The sequence below is a fragment of the Oryzias latipes genome, chromosome 17 (assembly GCF_053564925.1).
Source record: "Oryzias latipes strain Hd-rR chromosome 17, Olatipes_Hd-rR_3.1".
Classification (NCBI taxonomy): domain Eukaryota; kingdom Metazoa; phylum Chordata; class Actinopteri; order Beloniformes; family Adrianichthyidae; genus Oryzias; species Oryzias latipes.
In genome coordinates, this window is record NC_136253.1 from 15,448,647 (window position 1) to 15,470,125 (window position 21,479).

General features: G+C 41.2%; 1 protein-coding gene, 2 long non-coding RNA genes and 1 gene segment (V, D, J or C); 3 read left to right on the forward strand and 1 right to left on the reverse strand.

Annotated features, from left to right (window-relative positions):
* Positions 1 to 2,180: 2,180 nt before the first annotated feature.
* Positions 2,181 to 3,298, forward strand: LOC144986734 (uncharacterized). The gene is made up of 3 exons (XR_013650590.1): positions 2,181 to 2,279; positions 2,707 to 2,821; positions 2,905 to 3,298. It is a non-coding gene; the product is annotated as an uncharacterized LOC144986734 (long non-coding RNA).
* Positions 3,284 to 4,517, reverse strand: LOC144986733 (uncharacterized). The gene is made up of 2 exons (XR_013650589.1): positions 4,275 to 4,517; positions 3,284 to 3,650 (listed from the first exon to the last, which is right to left on the reverse strand). It is a non-coding gene; the product is annotated as an uncharacterized LOC144986733 (long non-coding RNA).
* A 4,732-nt stretch (positions 4,518 to 9,249) lies between these two features.
* Positions 9,250 to 12,925, forward strand: LOC144986725 (uncharacterized). Of its 2 annotated transcripts, XM_078934661.1 has the most exons (5): positions 9,250 to 9,402; positions 10,505 to 10,579; positions 10,857 to 10,948; positions 11,303 to 11,414; positions 12,782 to 12,925. In XM_078934661.1, the coding sequence occupies exons 1-5, from the start codon at positions 9,364 to 9,366 to the stop codon at positions 12,785 to 12,787; spliced, it is 324 nt and encodes a 107-aa protein (XP_078790787.1). In that variant the 5' UTR covers positions 9,250 to 9,363; the 3' UTR covers positions 12,788 to 12,925. The 2 variants fall into 2 exon arrangements, with proteins under 2 accessions (XP_078790787.1, XP_078790788.1); XM_078934662.1 differs by lacking the exon at positions 10,505 to 10,579 and having other exon boundaries at positions 9,298 to 9,402.
* A 4,324-nt stretch (positions 12,926 to 17,249) lies between these two features.
* Positions 17,250 to 17,935, forward strand: LOC101174647 (T cell receptor alpha variable 3-like). The segment is given in 2 exon segments: positions 17,250 to 17,359; positions 17,438 to 17,935. Coding segments are annotated over 2 exon segments (447 nt in total).
* Positions 17,936 to 21,479: the final 3,544 nt, after the last annotated feature.

Below are 21,479 nucleotides of genomic sequence, written 5' to 3' on the forward strand. Positions count from 1 at the left end.
AAATTGTATCTCCTTCCTACACCATGTTTATCCAGTAAGACTTCTTCTGACTTCTTCATGACTCTGGTTTATTTAGTTTGGTGGATAATTAATGACTGGAAAACACTGCAAAAACAGGCCTGCTATGGAAAAAGATAAAAATGGTTAAATTTACAAAAAAATTATCTATGTATTGGTAAACTAAAACACGTTTTCTAAAACAAGGAATATTTTGCTTTTGAAAACCCTCTTGATAAGATTATTTATATAATTTTTAAGTCAGAAAATAAGAAAATCTTTCTTAAAATGAGACTACTTTTATTTTCTTAAGATTCGTATTTTTGGGCTGTTAATTGTTCATATTAAGACGATTGTTTGCTTGTTTCAATCAAAAACACTTCAGATGAACTTTCATTTCTGATTAACTTAAGTGATTCAACTAGTCAATAAATTTATTTTCCAACCATCCAATCAGATTGATCTGTCTAAGCAAAGTTATTAATGGAATTGAATAAACATATACCATAAAAAGTAGTTTCAAAAAGAAATAAAAAAATTATGTTGATCTTAGAAGTTACCATTTGGATTCAGGTACAACCTTTTTATTTTACTATATCATATAAACAACATGGTGACATCACAGCCAACAACACAAACATGAAATGGCAGCAAAAAATGATCAAGCCATCATTACAGTTCAATGTGTGAAAACACTTTGAACTGAAGAAGAAGAGCAGCTCAGGCTCCTCCCACTGACTGCAGAGATCAAGAAGAGCAGCTCAGGCTCCTCCTACTGACTGCAGATGAATGACAACTGTTTGACTTCAACCTGAACATCAGAACAAACACAACTCAAAGCTCTATCTGCTGATTCAGATGAACATCACATCCACACTTGGAAACATGAAGAAACTGGCTGTGATGTGCTTCTTCTCAGCTCTCATATGTACGTATGTTTCTGTAAAACTTCAGGATCTGATCTGGATTTGATTCAACAGAAGTTCATGATTTAAAAACTGGAAAATGTTCTTTAATTCTGTCAGGAAAACTAAACTGTGTTGAGTTTGTAAGTTTGGAACAGAAATATGAAGAAAATCTGTTTTCTGGTCAGCAGGTGACAGTCTGGAGGATGGAATCACTGCCAGCAGAGCTGAAGTTTTTTCATCAGAGGAGCTCACAGTTACTCTGTCCTGTAATTATTCAGTCAGAGCTGAGAATCTGCAGTGGTATAGACAGGATCCAGGATCAGCTCCACGGTTCCTCCTCCTGATCACTGACACCAAAGAACCCAGTGTGGTGGAAGCAAAACCTCCAAACCCCAGACTGACTGCTGTCCTGAACCAGGAGAGGAACCAGGTCCATCTGCAGATCTCCTCTGCTGCAGTGACAGACTCTGCTGTGTACTACTGTGCTCTGCAGCCCATCTTGACAGGAAACAACACAACTCTGTACAAAAACCTGCAGAGAAAACACAATACTGCACAACATCCACTAGAGGGTGTCACACACTGGGAAAGCAATTATGGATGAGTCACTGGATTACGGTGGCCCTGAAGTGCAAAGCATTCAACAAATCACTCGATACAAAAAAAATTTTAAGATCACAACAACAATTAAAAAAAAAAAAAAAAATTTTTAAAAAGCAGCATTACATTTTAGAAAACAAAACAAAATTTCAGAAACCAAAACTTGAAAAACAAAAATGACAAAAAAAAAACCATTTCAGAAAACAAAATTAATTTCCAGGAAAAAAAGAAATATTAAAAAATGAAAACATTTCAGAAAAAAAAAATTCCAGAAAAAATGAAATATTAAAAAATGAAAAACATTTCAGAAAAAAAAAATTCCAGAAAACAAAATGAAATATTAAAAAATGAAAAACATTTCAGAAAAAAAATGAAATATTAAAAAATGAAAAACATTTCAGAACACAGAATGAATTTCCAGAAAACAAAACGAAATCTTCAAAAATGAAAAACATTTCCAAACCGGAAGAAGCAGGTACTATGGGACAACGCTGATTGGATGATGATTTTTGTCAATCATTTGAACTGAAAAGTATTTTAAATGAAGCGATGACGGATTTTATCGTCCAAACAACAATGTACTATAATAATCCACGTATTTCCCATTTATATATCAAATAAAAAATGCAGCAAACTGTTAATGAACTTTAAATTTTTTTTTTTAACATTTCGCCTGACACACGGTCACCCGGAAGTAGTTTGTGAGCACTTTTACTTTGAACGCTGTGCGCTAATGTCTACGGCTGCGAGGTTCACGCTGTCAATCATCTTTAGGTAAGAATCAATTCTGTGATCTTTTCTTTTGTCAGTCACATTTCTCTAAGGATGTTAATTTTAGGATGTTAAAGTGCTGCTTTGAAAAGATAATTTCTTTTTATCTTGCGCATGCGCAAAAAGAACCCGATGGAGACGAACCGTCTTCACATGATAGCCGTTCCCGTTTTCGGTGACAACATGAGAGAAAAAGCTCCGAGCCAGCCTGATTCTGTGATTTATACAGTAATTACAGTAATTATATGGCATCAGTGTTGCTAAAAATCGACTTTAAGACTGAAATCAGTAAACAAGTTCTTATGGGAAATAATATTTAAGTGCATTGTATATTTTTGAACCATGCATATATACACATATACTGAAACTTAAAAATGAACTTTAAAGTTTATAAAATACTTAATTGAATTAACATGTGATATTTCTGCAGGTGAAGTTTCTCAAAGCGAAGTTCCAGAAAGGTTTGTGCTGCAGAAGAACAGATGGCAGCTCTACATGGGAATACGAGAAGACTAAAGTCATTCATATCATTGTGCAGTGTACAGGCAAGTCACCATGATTTATGTGAAATGTAATCAATAAATATTTTTTAACCTTAATATCTAATTTTTTTTTTTTTAAATTGCAGGTCCTTTAAAAAAACGTCTTTAACCTGCTGCATAAGCCTGATTAGTTGTAAATGATGCAGTGGGGAGTGAAAAACGAAGCACAATTCCTGGCTTTAGTGTCCGGCTGATGATCTGGAAATCACATCTGAGGAATCGCATCAAACACTTGTACAACTCCAAACAACTTAATGTTCCTTTAAGCAAAACTCCAGTTTAAAATGTTCGTATTAGGCTTGCTTCATTTAGGAGTTTTTCCGTGTTTACCATTTTAGGTTTTAAAGCTTTATTAACAAAGATGGTGTTTGATTTTCAAAGCTGTTGTTTAGAAATGTTTTTTTGTCAATGAAAAAACTGAATGCTGACGTGAGGATTGTAATAATGGATATGAAAATAAACAAATTTGTTTCATAGCAATGCAGTATATTTATTGAAAACTTAACATGAATACGTTATTCAGTAACAGAAACAAAGAAACGGTTGTGGATTTTCCTTTATGGGCTTCTTCATGCAGTCAATCAAATGTTCCGTTTACATTCAGCATTTACTCAGCGTACCTGTCAGTCACATTTATTAGAGGAAAAAATGCATCTGGGAAAAGTCTGTTTGTGCTTAACAACTATATCAAAAAGAGTCATGTCAGGGAAGTTTTGTCCACATTGCTGCTCAGCATCACATCCAGAGGAAGATGCACAGGTAAGGGACCCCAGTTCCTGCTCGTACATGCTTGCAGCTTCCTCTGCACTGGACTCCAGCTCCATTGAAATCCCTGACAGAAATAAATTAATAAATAAAAATCCCTAACCGAAAAACATCAGCTGCCGTTCATCTTTTATTCAGGCAAAAGTTGAGTTCATCAAAATGAGGAGAAAATGGGTTAAACCAGAAATTCATAAGGGAGGGGTCAAAACACCAAACTCAGAATAAAATACATTATTTCAGTCTTATAAAAAAATACATTCTAAAACAATTTGGTATTCCTCCTCTGCCTGAAAGACTAAAACGTTTTTTTTAAAGATTTATTTTACACTACAGACTTTGCCACCTTTAGTTACACACCTGGACGTGTCTGATGATGTGCACATCCAGTCATTTACTGTCATGTTTCTGTGCACTGACACACTCTAAAGTCACAGATCTTAATAGTGTGAATAAGAAGCATTCATAAATGTTATTCTGAGACACAAACTGCTGCAGTTTACCTGACAGCTTTGCTGATTTATGCTGCTGGTACACCTGTCTGAGAATCCTGCCCACGTGACCCCCCTCTCCAGCTGATGAGGTAACCTGTCATTAACGTATGACTGAAGGATCTTGGATCTGTCTGTAAACACCCACCTAGAAATCACGTTTAACGCTACATTTATTAGATCAAACAAATGTGCCTCCATACCTTATCTGTGGATGGCGGGACTGCATTTCCTGATGTGCGCCGTCTTTAACACCCGTTTCTTCGCAGCTGCTGCTTTAGACAGAATCCTCTCACGACATTTTGAAACATTTGTAAACCTGGTTGGTGTTGATATTTCTGCGTGCGTTCTGTCATCACATCCGCTAAATATTCAAAGATTAAAGTTTATGTTAACGTTTTACCGTCCCTTTCTTTGTTTACCTGCAGAACGGACGTCATCCACACAAACTACTTCCGGGTGACCGTTCTGCTTCAGACGAAATATTCAAAAAATAATTTAAACCTTCATTATCTGTTTGCTGCATTTTTGATTTAATATGTAAATGGGAAATACGGGAATTATCATGGTACATTGTTGTTTGGACGATAAAATCCGTCGTCGCTTCATTTAAAATACTTTTCAGTTCAAATGATTGACAAACATCATCATCCAATCAGCGTTGTCCCATAGTACCTGCTTCTTCCGGTTTGGAAATGTTTTTCATTTTTGAAGATTTCGTTTTGTTTTCTGGAAATTCATTCTGTGTTCTGAAATGTTTTTCATTTTTTAATATTTCATTTTTTTCTGAAATGTTTTTCATTTTTTAATATTTCATTTTGTTTTTCTGAAATGTTTTCATTTTTTTTATTTCATTTTGTTTTCTGGAAATTAATTTTTTTTCTGAAATTTTTTCATTTTGTAATATTTCTTTTTTTTTTCTGGAAATTAATTTTGTTTTCTGAAATCTTTTTTTCTTTTTTTTCTTTTTTATGTTTTGGTTTCTGAAATTTTGTTTTGTTTTCTAAAATGTAATACGCTTTTTAAATTGTTGCTGTGATCTTAAAAATGTTTTTGTATCGAGTGATTTGTTGAATGGTTTGCACTTCAGGGCCACCGTACTGGATAGATGACAAAGACAACAGAGAAATAAAGTAGTAAAGATCATAGACAGAGCTGCTGTGGAAGAACTAAACTTTTTAATTGGTTTAGCTGAACTGAAAAATAGCTCATTGGCCCCGCCCATTGAACCTCAGATCATAAAGTTACATTACTTCTTCCTCATTGAACAGAGTTCATCTTCTGTCTGTGTGGCTTCAAGAACTCCAAAAACATGTTGCTTTACCTCTTTTTGCTTCTGTCTCATATTCTAGGTGAATTTAAGAACAGAGTTTCAAGTTTGCTTGAAGCTGCTGCATCAACTCATCATCTCATTCATCTAATGGCTTCATTTTCTCCACTTTTTCCAGGACTCACAGATGGAGACACAATATTTACCTATCAGGACCAACTTCCAGGAACTGAAGGAAAATCTGTTACAATGAAATGTAACTTTCAGACCGACTACAGCTATCCTGAACTTCACTGGTACAAACATGATTCTGACCTTCAGGCTCCTCAGTTTATTCTCTGGAAAGGAGCAATAAAATACAGCCACAAAGAAATTATTCCAGATAAACGATATTAATCCAGAACAACAGACACATCAACTGAACTGACCATCAGAGAGTTAACCCTGGCAGACACAGCTCTCTATTACTGTGCTCTACAGAGAGCACAGTGATCCAAAGTGTAGAAGAGGCTGTACAAAAACCTGGAGACAGATATGGGACTACTCTTCAAAGAGGAGGGAAGTGGTTTTCAAAGCACAGCTTCATATCAGATGGATTCTGTTCATTCCTGTTTGATCAGAGTCTCTGTGGTTACAGCTGCTAATGAAACACTGTGGGAGGATTCACATGAGCAGATGATCCACATCAACCAATAAACATCTACATGAAGGTTCAAACACTCACACTTCATCAACATAGCCTCTCATGTAGAAACCTATGTCATTTCAATTCACTCTAAATGCCCGTACACACCGGGACGAATTTTGCACGCGATATTCGCCGACGTTTAACGCCTCGTGACTAAGCAAAGGGCACCAATGTGAGTTTGCACACCGACGCGAAAAACGCCACACGTAAAAGCGTCATTTTTTAAAAAACGCCTCGGGTTCGCTTTTTTGGTTTGACGCGCCGCGTCAAAAACTATACGACCAATGAGAATGGCGCTTTTGCACACGTGTCTGGAGCTTCTGAAGTTACAGTAAAACACAACTTGGGGGCGCTCAAACACAAAACTGTCTTGCTGAGCACACAGACGTCACGGCGAAGAAGACACACGCCAAGTAGCGTCTACACTGCCGCGAAGAAATAAGACAAAGAAGATGCACTCACTGACGGACATTCTAAAATATCCCCGAAAACGCTCATGATACATTTTCAGCTCTTGTACCAGTCGATAAAACTCCCCATGTTCTTCTCTTCTCGTAACAATGGGATGTACCCAAAATCGGCGTCTTTCCCGGCGTCTTTCATCATTAAACAGAACAATAATTTCTTCATCGCTGGAACTGGAGCTAGAGCTACTGGTGCTTGAAATATTCATGTTTTCTTTGTTTGATTCTGACAATCGCGTAAATACTTGCTCTCTTCTTCTGAGTGAAAAGCGACTTTAAGAAGCGTAAAGTTGCGCAGTGCCACATTGTGTACAGGGGGTATTTCTGTTTTACATTAAGCGCCATCTAATGTCAGGGAATGAAATTGCATGTTCGCTCTGCTCATCGTCACCGAAAATCGCCTGGGTGTGAACACAAAAAACGTGTTGAAAAACACTGGCGAATAACGGCTGGCGAATATTCGTCCCGGTGTGTACGGGCCTTAAGATAAAACTTTTTTGAAATGTTTAGCCTTTCAAAGCTTTTGCTACTTTTGTGACTAAATGAATCCTCTAGTGATGATCATCTGACCTCAATTTTATTGCATTCTGAATATTGATGTTCAACATGGTTTCAGATGAAATCTATAAACATGGGGACCCCCAGCTCTCTTGGGCATCCCCCTCAGCCTCTGACCTTGCTCTTTCCGACCTCCCATGGGGTGGGCGCAGGGATGCCTGGAGTTAGGGGCGGGTCTCCCTTGGGGGAGGGGGGATGTCCTGTGCTCCCGGGAGGTGGTGGGTTGTCGGGGACTGGGGGGGCCTCTCCTTGGGCGGGCCAGCCATGTTTTTACAAATTATCATAAATCGCCTATTGTTTTTTTCGAATGAATGAATGAATGAATGAATGAATGAATGAATGAATGAATGAATGAATTTTCTGTTGCTCTGGTCAACAACTGCCGTTCAGGCGAGTGCAGTTATATAGAACATTCGAGCTGTGTGACCGGAACTTTTCATCAGGTCTGGTATATCACTTTCAAAAGCACGCCCTTCAGCCAATCAGAATCCAGCATTCATCCTGACAGTGGTATAATCTGTGTCAGCCAAACTGTTCCCATTTATAAAGAAAACAAACATCTACAGCTGTGTTAGAACACAATCTGTTGTTGGCGTGATTGACGATGTCATTGAAACATTGAAAACCCAATGTTCACGGTAAAGATCACTGTCACAGAATGACTATTTGCTTCTTTATGGTTCTGAACTGCTGGAATATTATAGAGAAATGGATCTATGTGCAAACACAAACTGTTTTTATTAACTTTTGTGGTTCTTTCAAACAGATCTGAAGTTCTGTGTTGAGTAAAATATGATGATCCAAAAAATGGTTTTATAATCCTCTTTCATTTGTTGTGAAACAGATGAGTGAGGATCTCCACTGTTATTCTGAATGCTGGTCTGAAGTCATTGATGATTAAACCCCTCATTGACTTCATTGCAGTGATTTTCACACACAAACACAAATCAAATACAATATTAATGTTGACTTTCAAAAATATGATTTACAAATGGAATGTCCAATGATTCTCATTATTCATTTCAGAGTTGCACTTAAGTCTCACATGCAGAGACTTGAGTTTCAGGACTTGTAAACATTGTAACTTTAATACCAGACTAATTAATAGGAAACAACCAAACTCTGTACAAATTAATTAATATAGACTGGTTCTGCCCCAAACACTTTCCTTTATTTTTTCCTTTATTTTTCCCACATGAACTCACTTAAACCAGCTGCAGTGTCTGCTGTTACCTTCAAATATCAGATGCTACTCGCTGAATCAATCTAAATGTCTGAAGCTCTCACACATTTTTTCAAAACTATTCTTTTTTCTATGTTCTTCATCTTTATGATCCTGTATGTATAATAAAGTGTTTCCGCTGCTACAGTCAAAAGAGATTTTTTTCTTGATTGTAACCATGAACAGAATAAAAAACTAAAATGTTTTATTGGTTAGGCAGAAGATTTTAGGGAACACCAAAACTAAGAATAGGAACAAAAAACAACTTCAAAGGTTGGTTCCTGTTTACAGTCTCAAGATCATGACTAAAGAGATGTTTTTAAAACAATGTTTTGCTATTGAATATTTTAACATACTTTTAATCTCAAATTATATTTATTTAATTGTTAGAAAACTAAATAAAAAACAAGCTTTTTAAAACGGCTTTCTACTTTCTACTGCTAGATATGAAGAATTTAAAATGACTGTTCTGGACTTTTTACCACGTCTTTCCTGTATGGAGTTATTTCAGTCTCAATAATCAGAAATGCACACAACCGGTTTTACAAATGCACACGCTCCGATTCACAAATGTCATTTTATGCAAACGTGAAAAATAAATTCGGAAATACACACCCTGTGTTTCACAAACACACACATTGTGTTTCACAAATGCACACTAAATGTTTTACAAATGCACAATAAGTGTTTCTCACAAATGTGCACACTGTTTTTCACAAAAACATTTTAGAAATTCACAATAAATGTATCAGAAATGCACAGTAAGTGCTTCACAAACGTGATTTTTAGTTACACATGTGATGTGAACTCACAGATCATTCGAATTGCAGAATGTGCATTCAAAATCCCGTTCTCGTTTGTGAATCTCCCCGTGTGTGAGAGAGATTTTTCTACGGTGAATATTGAGACTCATCTGACGGAGCAGGCTGACTAATGTCACCATTGGCTAGTGAATCTGTCAATCAAACCCAACGGCAAAGCAGGCGGGTTCGCTTTTAGCCAATCGAATGGCCCCTTACACTCCTCACTTTCAAAGTGACGAGGGAGGGAGCTGTTCAGCACAGCAGTCGGGAGGACGCGGGCGGCAAACATGGCGGAGAGTTCTTCCGAACGGGATCAGTCTCAGCCCGTAAGTAATGCATTTATTTGATCATTCCCTCGTTGTACGTCCTGTAATGTTATTGAATACTAAGTTGAAGCGTTCCCCTTAGCCAAGTGACGTGTGTGAATGCTTTATGAACACTTCAGCCGAGTCGTTTGCAGAGTAACCCCACCGCAAATTAGCTTAGCTTTGCTTTGCTTAGCCTGTGCGGTCAAATTTCTTTTAATGGTTTTAAAGCGGGGGAGGACTTATGATGGTTTTGTCAAGTAACTACAACCAACCAGGGGCCTCGAAACTAGCCGGCTTTCGACTCAAGTTGTGTCTGCCTGTGTGAGTGAACTTCAAGCCGGTGTCGGTTCAAGCTAGCGTCTGTAGCCAATGATCTGTAGGTTCTTAACATGATTCAGATAGACCTAAGGGGAAAAGCATGCCGGATTTACAGCAGCAAAGAAAGTTTAATTAAAAGTATTGATTTGGAGACGGCGATTTGTTTAAACACTGATGCTATGCTATGCTAACTAGCTAGTTGTTCCGTGTGCTGCCTTTATGTAAACGCGATCCGGGTTAAAGTTAGACACAGCATTTTCACAACCCAGACTTTAAGATGGGGTGGATATGTGCAACAAAGTTAATTCATATGACATTCATGAAAACGGCATTTTTTAAGTATAACAGACGTGACTCCACTGTTGAATGAAAGAAGCCTCATTAAGTTTCTAACGTTAGAACCCGTATTTTGCTGAAAAGCCCTGTGAGATTGTGTCAGATCAGAGTGACAGCCACTAAAATCCCCGTATCTTTACTTCCAATGACGTAATGACAAGAATCCCAAACATTATGTTTTTAGGCTGTTTTGTAGTCGATAAGTAGTCACAGAAAGGGTGGATGGGAGAAATCAGCTGTCAACAGTGATTAGAGTAGAAGTTACTGTAAGTATTACACACAGGCTTCCTGTGATCAGTGTCTTGTCTCTGATTTTTTTTAAAGCTGTTCTTTACTACAAGCTCAAATTATCATAGCAAGAGTGTTTAAAAAAATTCCCCTTTCAAATATTTGAAAATTATGTAATTTAATCTCAGACAGCTAAATTATCTAATCCATATTTGTCGTGTTTTTATTTATTCTCTAGGAATTACTGAAGCGTGACAGCGTGACAATCTTTTGTTCCTCAGGCAATACAACTCTCTGGCAGGGCATCTTACAAGTAATTTCTTTTAATTTTACCCACTGATTTTCCAATTATTTACCTTTTTTATCAATCTTTTTATTTTGTGATATTTCTATTTGTAATGCATGTGTGTTTGTGTTTTTTAAGATGGCCATTTTTAAAAAATTTCCTCAGGGATTATTAAATACCCTTCTATTCTATTTCATATTTTATCATCCTATTGTATCACTGTTTTACCTGTCAATTGGGAATTTAGCATTTTTGCCCCTGTAAATATCTGTCAGTTGAAAGTATTTTTACTTGTATTCCATAGATCTTGTACCTGAAGATAGCAGACAACAACTGTGCAGACACCCACTTGGCCTTTTTCAGTGAAGCTGTGAACGTTTATGGCTTTCCTCTGAGGTATTCATGTTATTCATAAAGAAATATTTTATTCACATATCAGGCAGGATAAGTACTTGGTTATTTGTACAAAAATAAAATAACTTTTTTTAGACTCCTCTCTGAAAACAAAGGCAACTCTAAAACTCTTTCCCCTCATGAATAACATTTTACCCCCCCCCCCCCCCCAACAGTCTCTCTTGCCTCAGTTTTTCCCCCAGTGATACATGTAACCCACTCCTGCAATTTATTTAACCTAGAAATTCTACTTATTGGCAACGTACATAAGAACATTACATTTTAAACTGATGTGTACCATATTGGCGATGCATTTGTAATTATGTGTTTGAGACATGATTTTCATGTTATTGTCAGGGTGAGAGGAGATCACGGAGGAGAAAATGTGGGCATAGCCGAGTTAATGCTCACAGTACGTACAACTGACACAAACGGCTTCATTGTGGGAAAAGTGTACACACAATCAACGGTGAGTTGAACCTAGTTTTAGAAGCTTTAATATATACACAGGGCTCCAGACTGCGACCATTTGGTCGCATTTTGCGACCAAAATTTGAGAGTGTGCGACTGAATTTTACACCCAGTCGCACATGTGCTACCAGTAAATTTGCCTCCCCCACCCTCCGTGTTTTTTATACATTAAACATGAAAGGAGCACATCAATGATCGATGAAATGAGAGATGAAATCATCAATGAGACGCGAGCGCACACGCACGCAGGCAGACACACACACACTCGCGCGCGAATACTCATGAGACTGTAGCACACGCGAGCGCACACTCTCGTGTCATTGAGTGATGCCTGAGACGGCCAATGCGTGTGAGAAGAATAGGGAAAGTCACTGTAAGTGGCTAAAATATGTGGAGGGGCGGGGCCTAGAGATAATCGAGCGCGCGTAAACATCTGTGGGAAGGAAACAGAGACAAATATCCTCACAACCTGATATGTACGTCTGAGCTATGAATAAGCGAACTATTGATTCGTTCTTCCGATCTGCAGCTAGTGTACCAGTGACAGAGTGTACAGCAGGGGTCTCAAACTCGCATGAAATCGAAGCTGCAGTGATACTGAAAGAGACCAGGAATTAGGAGTTGTCCTTAACATTCAATTTAGTTTTAATATGCCTCTCCCCCTAAGTATGAGCTGTGATATTACATCTTTTATAATTATTTTAATGTTTTGTAATGGATGTAGCCTTTTTTAATCAGTTGGTATTTTAAATTATTTTAATTGATCAGTGAACTACAAAGGTGATATGTGCAGTGTTGCGTCCATCTGGGTGATCTCAAACACGCTTATTGTGCATCTTGGCTGAACCTATTTGGTGTCACCAACATGAATTTCCATCCTCTAATATTTACACACATTTAAGTATTGTTTGAAACTGTGAAATGACCGAAAGGTTACTACGGTAATCACTTGTTACTAAAAACTTTTTTTTATTCTAAATGTATGTTATTTTCTTTTACTATTTTACTATTTTTACTTATTTGTACTGTCATGACAGCGATGCTTTTGTCAGTTTACCTTCTTGTTGCATCTTCAAAAGTGCAGAATAAAATGTGACACTGCATTTGAAACAGCACATTGTAATTTCTGCATCTATTATTAAAGTATTTATTTGTAATACAGTGGAAATTAGTAGATTTGGTTAGAATGTTGATTTACGGTATGCGCCCCTAAATTTTCTGGTTGTGCCCCTAACATTTTCAGTTAGGGGCCACAGTGCTCCTTGTGAAAAAAGTTAGTCTGGAGCCCTGATACATAAAAGTGAATGATGTATTAAAAATAAATCTGACAATATAATATTTCTTTTTGCTTTTTTCCAAATACAGGATTGAGCCCCTCTGGTGTGATGTCTTCATGAGTGTTACTGGTTTATATTACAACATCCTGCACTCTCCTGAGGACCAAGACTTGCTCAATATCAGTAACATCACGTATTCTGCTGCCATTACATTTTCCTACCACGCATTCAGGCCAGTTTGGATGTCTTTAGTGACGCGTGGGACAGCCATCCAATCAGGACGGAGCAAAGCATGACACCAAATCAGCTGTGGCAGTTGGGCTTGACCCAGAACCCTGTTTCTGATCCCCGGGTAAATGCTTTATGTAATCTCACTGTACTGGACAACTGATTTGTGTGCAGTTTGACTAAAGTGGAAAGTATCAAGAAGAGTATCATGAAATCATAATGACTACAGTGAATTTTCATCGAAAATGAATGAAAAGGATTATTGTTGTGTGGTGCAAACAATTTCCCTAAATTGTTTGTTTGTAGGAAGAATAGCACATCTGCAAGTTCAAAATGCATCACAATGCATGGCATTATGAGCCATCAGATGTACTAATGTCACTACTTTGTTAAGGTTCACTTATTTGCAAATTATAAACAGTTATGGAGATATGAGGTCTGCCTGCCAGCAACAATATAAGTTGTTATTAGTCGGTCACTGTTCCTACATAATCTAAAACACAAAAAAAACAGTGCTGTTCATAAACAGTTTTTTTTTTTTTTTTTGTCAGGGTATGCTGGTTCCAGAGATTGAATGGGAGGAGAGTGGATCCATGACTGAACCTCATCCTGGGATCAATGTCCTGGTATGGGACAGTCCTCTTTTGGGTCCACAAATGTTGGAACTGCAAGACGACATCAACCCATTGTGGAATTCAGACCGTCTGGGAGTGGACCTATATCTTTACTGTCCCTGTTTAGAACTTAATTTAGGCGACATAATTACATACAGAAGAAGAGAGACTGAGGGGAGGAAGACAGAGTTCAGATCAATACTGCTGTATTGTTCAAGGGACTTCATTGTATGTAAGGATGTTGTGAAAATTAGTTCCAGTTTAAATAAAATTCAAATCAGTAGAGATCCCACATTTGCTTAAATTTTGATGTTTGAATCTGTCCATGTTTTCACTGAATTTTACTCTGCAATAAAGGGTGAATGTTTGCACTTTGTTGTTCTATGACCATCTTTTGTTGTGTAGTATTTAACCAGTTATAAAACCCATAGAGATGAGGATCTTTTTTGCAAGGGTGACCTGGCCAAGAGGTGTATATGTATATGGTTACAATATAAAATCAATGACATTTGAGTTATTTAAAAAAGTAAAATTAAGGTCCAGCAAAGTGACTTTGGGCTGAGCAGGGGGGGGGGGGGGTATTGGGTATCTGTGATTGACAGTGAGATGAACTTGAGGTAACGTAGTCCCACTGCGTGGTACGGAGCAAAGTGATGCCAGTTTCTCCACAGAACCTACTGTGAAAGTTAAAGATTTTTCTCCTCCACCTTCAGATGATCAAGACCGAAGGGAACCGTGTCTGAGTGTTGAAATGACGCTAGCATGAAAGCTAAGAGAATAACGTACAAACTATCCCGAGTGAAACGTTCATTGTAAATCTCATGACCAGAGTTCGATGGATTCTATGTCAACTGCATTCAACCACTGTTGCCTTGCTTCCAGGTCCACTGAAAAGTTGCGCAAGCCAGTAAATTTTGACAACCGAAGGCAATAAACCGACAAGCCATGCTAAAGCTAACACGCTAACGACCGACTGGTACAGAATCAAACATGGGCGGAGCTTTTGCCACCTGCAGAAAGTGTAGAGAAAGTGTAAGGGGCCATTCGATTGGCTAAAAGCGAACCCGCCTGCTTTGCCGATGAGTTTGATTGACAGATTCACTAGCCAATGGTGACATTAGTCAGCCTGCTCCGTCAGATGAGTCTCAATATTCACCGTAGAAAAATCTCTCACACACACGGGGAGATTCACAAACGAGAACGGGATTTTGAATGCACATTCTGCAATTCGAATGATCTGTGAGTTCACATCACATGTGTAACTAAAAATCACGTTTGTGAAGCACTTACTGTGCATTTCTGATACATTTATTGTGAATTTCTAAAATGTTTTTGTGAAAAACAGTGTGCACATTTGTGAGAAACACTTATTGTGCATTTGTAAAACATTTAGTGTGCATTTGTGAAACACAATGTGTGTGTTTGTGAAACACAGGGTGTGTATTTCCGAATTTATTTTTCACGTTTGCATAAAATGACATTTGTGAATCGGAGCGTGTGTATTTGTAAAACCGGTTGTGTGCATTTCTGATTATTGAGACTGAAATAACTCCATATTCCTCCACTAGAGGGGGAGAAAGTGAAGTGGGCGGGGCTATCCCGCAGCTCTGTGTTCAACATTCAGTCAATAAGAAGTGGTGCTGTGAAGAGAACAATTGTCAGAGTGAATGTTGAACATCAGCTAGTTTCTCTTGTTGATTGAAACCTTGTTGTACAGATGGAACATTGGCTGTGGATTCTTCTTGCTGCTCTTTTCTTTGGTAAGACACAAAGATCAACATGTTTCCTCTTCAAACACTTCAACACATTACTGAGCTGTACATTAAGAGCTGTTAAAGCTGCTGATTGTTGTCCTTTAATCAATGATCTTTATTGATTCATCTCTTCCTCTGCATGTTCTGTTCTTCCTCAGAGTGTAAAGGAGAAGACAAAGTGATCCAACCAGGAGGAGAAGTCATTGCTGCTGAAGGAGACTCTCTCACACTCAACTGTAGCTTTGAGACCAGTTTTTCACAATCATATTTGTTCTGGTATAAACAAGAAGTGAACAGTTACCCAAAGTACATGTTGAAACGTTACTCAACAACAAAAGAAAACTCTCCAGAGTTCAAGGAAGACAGATTTGATGCTGAACTCAAAGACAAATCAGTTCCTCTGAAGATCCAGAAGCTTCATGTGTCTGACTCTGCTGTGTACTACTGTGCTCTGCGGCCCACAGTGACAGGGAACAGCAAAACTCTGTACAAAAAACCTACAGAGCAAAGACAACAACTGCTTTAGAGCAACCACCAGAGGGCGGTTAAAAGCTGAACAATGTCAACATAATAATGTAAAATGTTTTTTTTTCCTTCCTTCGGTGTATGTTCAAGTTTCATATTCACAGGCAATAGAATTGACACAACTACAAAATACTGAAGAACTCCTATAGAACATTAAGTTTAAAAAATAAAAATAAAATTAAGATTATTTGAACAGCAGTGGTTTTAGGTACGGGAAGTACAGGCAGTCACCCGAGGCAACAATTCAAAGGGGGTGCAGTGGAAAGAAAATCTGTCATATTACAGTAATTGGAACGGCCTAAAACATGTGGTGTGCCGCCCCCTGCAGCTGCATACACTCTATCGGCTGAGAATCGCAAAAGGTGTGTGAAGATAAAGGTAAGACGTGAAGGGAATCAGTTGTGAATCAACTGTGGGTCACTTCTAAATTAAGTGGATGGATGGGGGAGAAGGGGGGGGGGGGGGTCTACTTTATTTTATCAGTGTAGCCAGAATTGGTTGTTTTCTTCCTAATTTCATTCTAAAATTTTCAGGAAAAAATAGCTTTGGGCAGGTGGACATATTTTGATCCGGTTTGTGATCTGTTCAGTGGTTCCTTGTTGAAACACGTCTCAGCAGAAAGACGCAGTCAGGAGAGAGAAGTTACTCACCTGTTTACCATCCTGGGGCGGCGATGCTATAGGGGTCTCACCCACGGAGAGAATCAGTGTAGAACCGCCACTGAATTTGAACAAACTGTTCTTTCTGTCAAACAAAGTTTATGTTCTTTGGTGCTGCATTTTCTCTCATCAATCAGAGAATCTAACCAAAGATGCACATGTTTGTGCAGACATCACTCTGTCGACCCCTGAGGGGTGTGCTGAAAGGTAAACAACATTAAATCCATCGCATTTACATATATTTCATCAAATTGAAGAGAGAGTGAGGTTCCTCCAGCAGAAATATTCAAAAAACACTGGGTGCAGCTTAAGGTTTTGGCAGATCCTCTTCAACAAGCTACTGATGCTGCTGCAACCTGTAGTGTATCTAGTTATAATGTTAAAATAGTAAATTGTAAGTACTTCCTCTTCACTGACTATGTCGGGCTGCACGGACGGAGCGTGCTCTCTTATCACATGGGGGGAGGGGGTCTCAAAAGATGAAAAATAGTTTGCAAAGATCTGTTGTTAAGGGCATTTCTGTTGAAAAAAGCAGACAGGAACATTTTCACACTAAGGGCTGAACCAGTGATTAAAACTTTCTTACTTTGTGGAGCCCACCTGCCTTCACCATGCATTTTACCTGCTTACAGCCCGTATCCACCTGTAGGGGGAGATGTGACTGAGGTTTAACAAGGAGGAAGAGGAGCAGAGAGAAGAGGAAGAAGAGATGAAAGTGCAGATGCAGAGATTGAGGGAGGAGCTGAGCTGTTGGTGAACTATAGAAGAGACACAAACTTCCACTTTCAACACAGTTCAACACACAAAAGCCAAACATCAGCTTCATCCAACATGCTGTCTGTGCAGACATCTGTGTTCACTCTGCTGCTTCTAGTCATTGGAACAGGTTGATGGGATTCTTTCAAAGATCCATTTCAGCATTTGATGTTTGTCCATCACTGATCTGACTTCTCTCTTCCTTTAGATGTCAGCTGTGAAGAACTCACTGCAGTCAAGAAGGAAGAGTCCACTTTGGAAGGAACTTCTGTCACTCTGTCCTACAAATATAAAAATGCTGCAACAGGAAGTGATTATTTCTTCTGGTATCGACAGTTTCAAGGAAAACCTCCAGAGTTCTTGATCTCTCACTTTGGAACAGGAACACCAATTTCCCAGCCAGTTCCTGGATTTTCCTTCAAAGTGAGTGACGAGCAAAGACAAATGGATCTGCAGATCTCCTCTGCTGCAGTGACAGACTCTGCTGTGTACTACTGTGCTGTGCAGCCCACAGTGACAGGAAACAACAAAACTCTGTACAAAAACCTGCAGAGAAAACACAAAACTGCACAACATCCACTAGAGGGCATCGCACACTGAATAGACAGATGAAGCAGTAAAGATCAGAGACAGTGCTTCTGTGGAAGAACTAAATCTTTTAGGTAGTTGATTGATGGAGAGGAGGATAAGTGTGGCTCCAGCCAAGAGAAAACAGCACTATGTACATGGAAGAAAACTCATCCTCAAGAATTTGAAAGAGCTTTGAAACTCAGACAGTCCTCAAGACTCAGTAAGGATGAAGAAATGTTCCACTCCGAGTCTGCTCACAGCTGTAGTTCTGTTTGGACCACATAGACATGATACAGCTGCATCTGCAACACATTTGTCTGAAAGCAGAGTCTTATGATGTCTGCAGAAACAAAGACAGTTGAAACAAGCCATTCTTTAAAAAAAACAACAACAAAAAAGCTTTTTGTAGACCCTTCCTATGGACTACATTTTAATTTAATCTTTTTGGTTGGTCTGGTACCAAATCACCTGCAAACCTCTGAGATCCAGAGATAGTAGAACCCTGCTATGATGATTTACTGGTTTGGTTTTTATGTTATTGCTCATTTTTCCTTTCTCTGGTTTCTGTGCAGGCTGGCTGTGACTCCGCCCCTTCTCCTGGTGATACCTGAAGCAGTCACAGCTGCTGCACTTTGTTAATCAGGCCTGACTGCATTTAACCCTTGTGCCATCTTAAATGACCCCACCCTTACATTGATGTGTTCTCCCTACCATGACAAAGGTGGATAAAGGTGGAAAGATTTCATGTAATCCATGGACACCAGTGAAGATCACAAATCGTTGAAGAAAAAAGGTTCAGCGCACTGTCTAGTGGGTCTAGATGACCCAAATCCCAACGTTAAAGTGCCTAATATAGCACAAGGGTTACGGAATTCTCGGAGCCCTTAGTTTTTGCTTGTATTGTATCCATGTTACATAGGTTTATCTAAGGATGGGGAATAGAATCCCAATGAAGCCTCCCTTGAGGATCATGTAATTGTGCCGGAAAAATGAACCACCCATTCCGGGCTTTGAAACCACACAGAACAGCGGCATCTGGTGGCGAACTGTACGTTCATCGACATATGTTTCAAAAAAGCTCCTTGTAACATTTCAGTGTGGAAATGATGATGAAAAAGCGTAAAACAAAACAATGTTTTTTTTTTTTTTTTTTTTTTTTTTTTTTTTTTTTAACTTGTCCTGTCCAACAGCTAGGCAAACAGATGAGAGCTGAGGGCCTCTTGTGTTGGACATATTTTATTCTAACAAGAGGGGTTATTCATCTTCAGACAAACCAAAGGTATGTCTGAATAAACCCCTTTTGTAATTGAGGCCAAACTTTATTAATTTCAATCATGTTTGAAAATCTTTGGTGTTGGACCGGACGGAAAAGGAAAGAGGGGAACAAGAGAGAGGGACGTTAGAGAGAGGGGGGGGTAGGAGGGTGATAATAGGAGGGGAAGGGGGGTAAGACCATGAAGCAGCATAGAGCAGGCAGGTTTACTGGTTGTTTATCGTTACGGTACGGTTCACATGTAGTACAAAAAGGGCGGGGCCTGTTCACACACACTCAAATATTATCAACACACCTGCTAGCCGCAGAAATGTCCACATGTCAACATGCACACAAAACAGATAGTGTTCACGAACGCATACTTATGCCTTTAAACCAACTAGTGTGAAATCTTTCATTCATTCAATCATGCAAACTATTAGTGCAAAGGTGAGCTAACACCTGTGCTCAGGTGAGTGTTTATGTTCTTCTAAAATGGATGGTGGAATGTGAAAAGAAGGAGGAGGAGCGCCCAGCCACCCCCACACCCATACCCCCGCCGCAGCAGCAGCGGCAGCCGGAATTCCCCCAGCGCCACACGGGAACAGGCAGGGAACAACCGCCCCCCGGGCGACCAAGACCGCCACCCAGGCCAGGGCCAGCAGGACCGCCGCGAGGCCCCCAGAGCCAGAGAGCAGGGAGGCGCAGAGGGAAAGAGAGCGCCGCCCCAGCCCAGCCAGGAAAGCAGCCCCCCGCCGCGCCGGAAGAGCCCAACGCAGGGCCCCACCGGAGAGGGACGCCCACAGCCCCAGACGAGCACCCCACCACCACCCAGGAGTTCCGGGCATCCCCCCGCCCCGACCCCAGGTACGAGCCAGGACCCCCCAAGGGAGACCCGCTCCGCACTCCAGGCAGCCACCCACCCGGCCCACGGTTGGTCCAGGTAGGAGCAAGGCAGGGGCCCGCCGCCCCCGCCCAGGAGGGGGGAACCCCGGGGAAAAAAGGGCGGCCCATAAGGGATGTTATAAATATGGCCCGACCAGGCTCGGCCATGTTGGAAGTTTGGCGGGGCCCAGCGCCCAGGGGCAAGGACCAGGACCCACCCCCCAGGGACACGAACACCCCCGGCTCAGGTGTAATATGAACCCCCCCACCGTGCGGAGAGAGCACCGCCGGGCCCAGGGAGCCGGCACCCAAGGGACACGGCCGCCATCGCCAAGGGGCCCGCACCCCCCACCAGGGACGGGGTAGGGGACAGATGGACCCAGGTCCCACCTTCCTTGTAAAATGTGTGTGCGTGTATGGGTGTTTGAGAGGGTGTTTGTGTGCATGTGTGTGTGTTTATGTTTGAATGTATATATTGAAGGGGGAGGGGTGTGTGTACTAAGGGGGGTGCAGTTAAAATTGGCGAGTAGGGCACTAAGGGGACATCTCCTGATTACTCACAGTGATGTCCCCTCACCCTCCACACCAAGGGGCCCTAAATGTCTAAGGTGCGGTTAAAATTGGCGGGTAGGGTGCCAGGAGGACATCTGCTGCTTGCTGGCAGTGATGTCCAAGCACCCCCCCTACCAAGGACCCTACGTGTCTAAGGTGCAAATAAAACCGAAAGAGGGGGGGCCCACTCCATACGGCAACCATAGGAGGGGGGCCACTCCCAAGTAGCCCCCCCCCAAGGCGCATCGCAGGCTAAACCCCCCACCCCCTCACCCTAATATGAGGTTATATAAGGAAGGGGGTAAATTGGGGACAGCTGGTAGACTGTCCCCCGGTGGTCAAACAGCCGTCCCCCAGCCCACCCCCAGCAAAGGGGCCAGGGCCACCCAGCCCAGGGGCCCACCCCCGGAGGCGCCGACACCCCAGGCCCGGCACCACCCACCCCACACAGAGAGAGAGGAGCCAGAAAGCGTCGCCCCCCCCCGGAGCAAGCCCAGGCCCCCACCCCCAGACGCCGGCCCTAGAAGAGCTCTGGTCAGGCCTCGACGGGACCGAGGAGGCCAACCGGCCGAGGCAACCACTGATTGCCTCAGCGGAGACCCCGACCCGCTAGCCCCCCCGACCCGTACTAATAATGGGCCCCCCCTCCCCCCCAGAACGCCCCCCCACAGGACAGGGCCGACAAGCCCCCCACCCCACCCCACCCCAGACCCCGCAGCCGAAGCGGGTGACACCCAGAGCGACCGGGGGCCCCGAGAGGGTTGTCCCGTCCCGTCCCAGAGCCAGGGAAGGGCCGATCCCAGCCCCAGGTGCAGATGGGCAGCCCATCCGGCGCCGCTGGGCCCCCCCCACCCGAGCAGGGCCCCCCGCCAACCCCCCCCAGCACAGGCAAAGGGACCACCCCCCCAAGCCAAGCCAGACCACCACCCCACCCCCCCACCACGCACCCCCACACCCAAGCCCAGAGGACCACGCAGCACCCCAGCCCGCC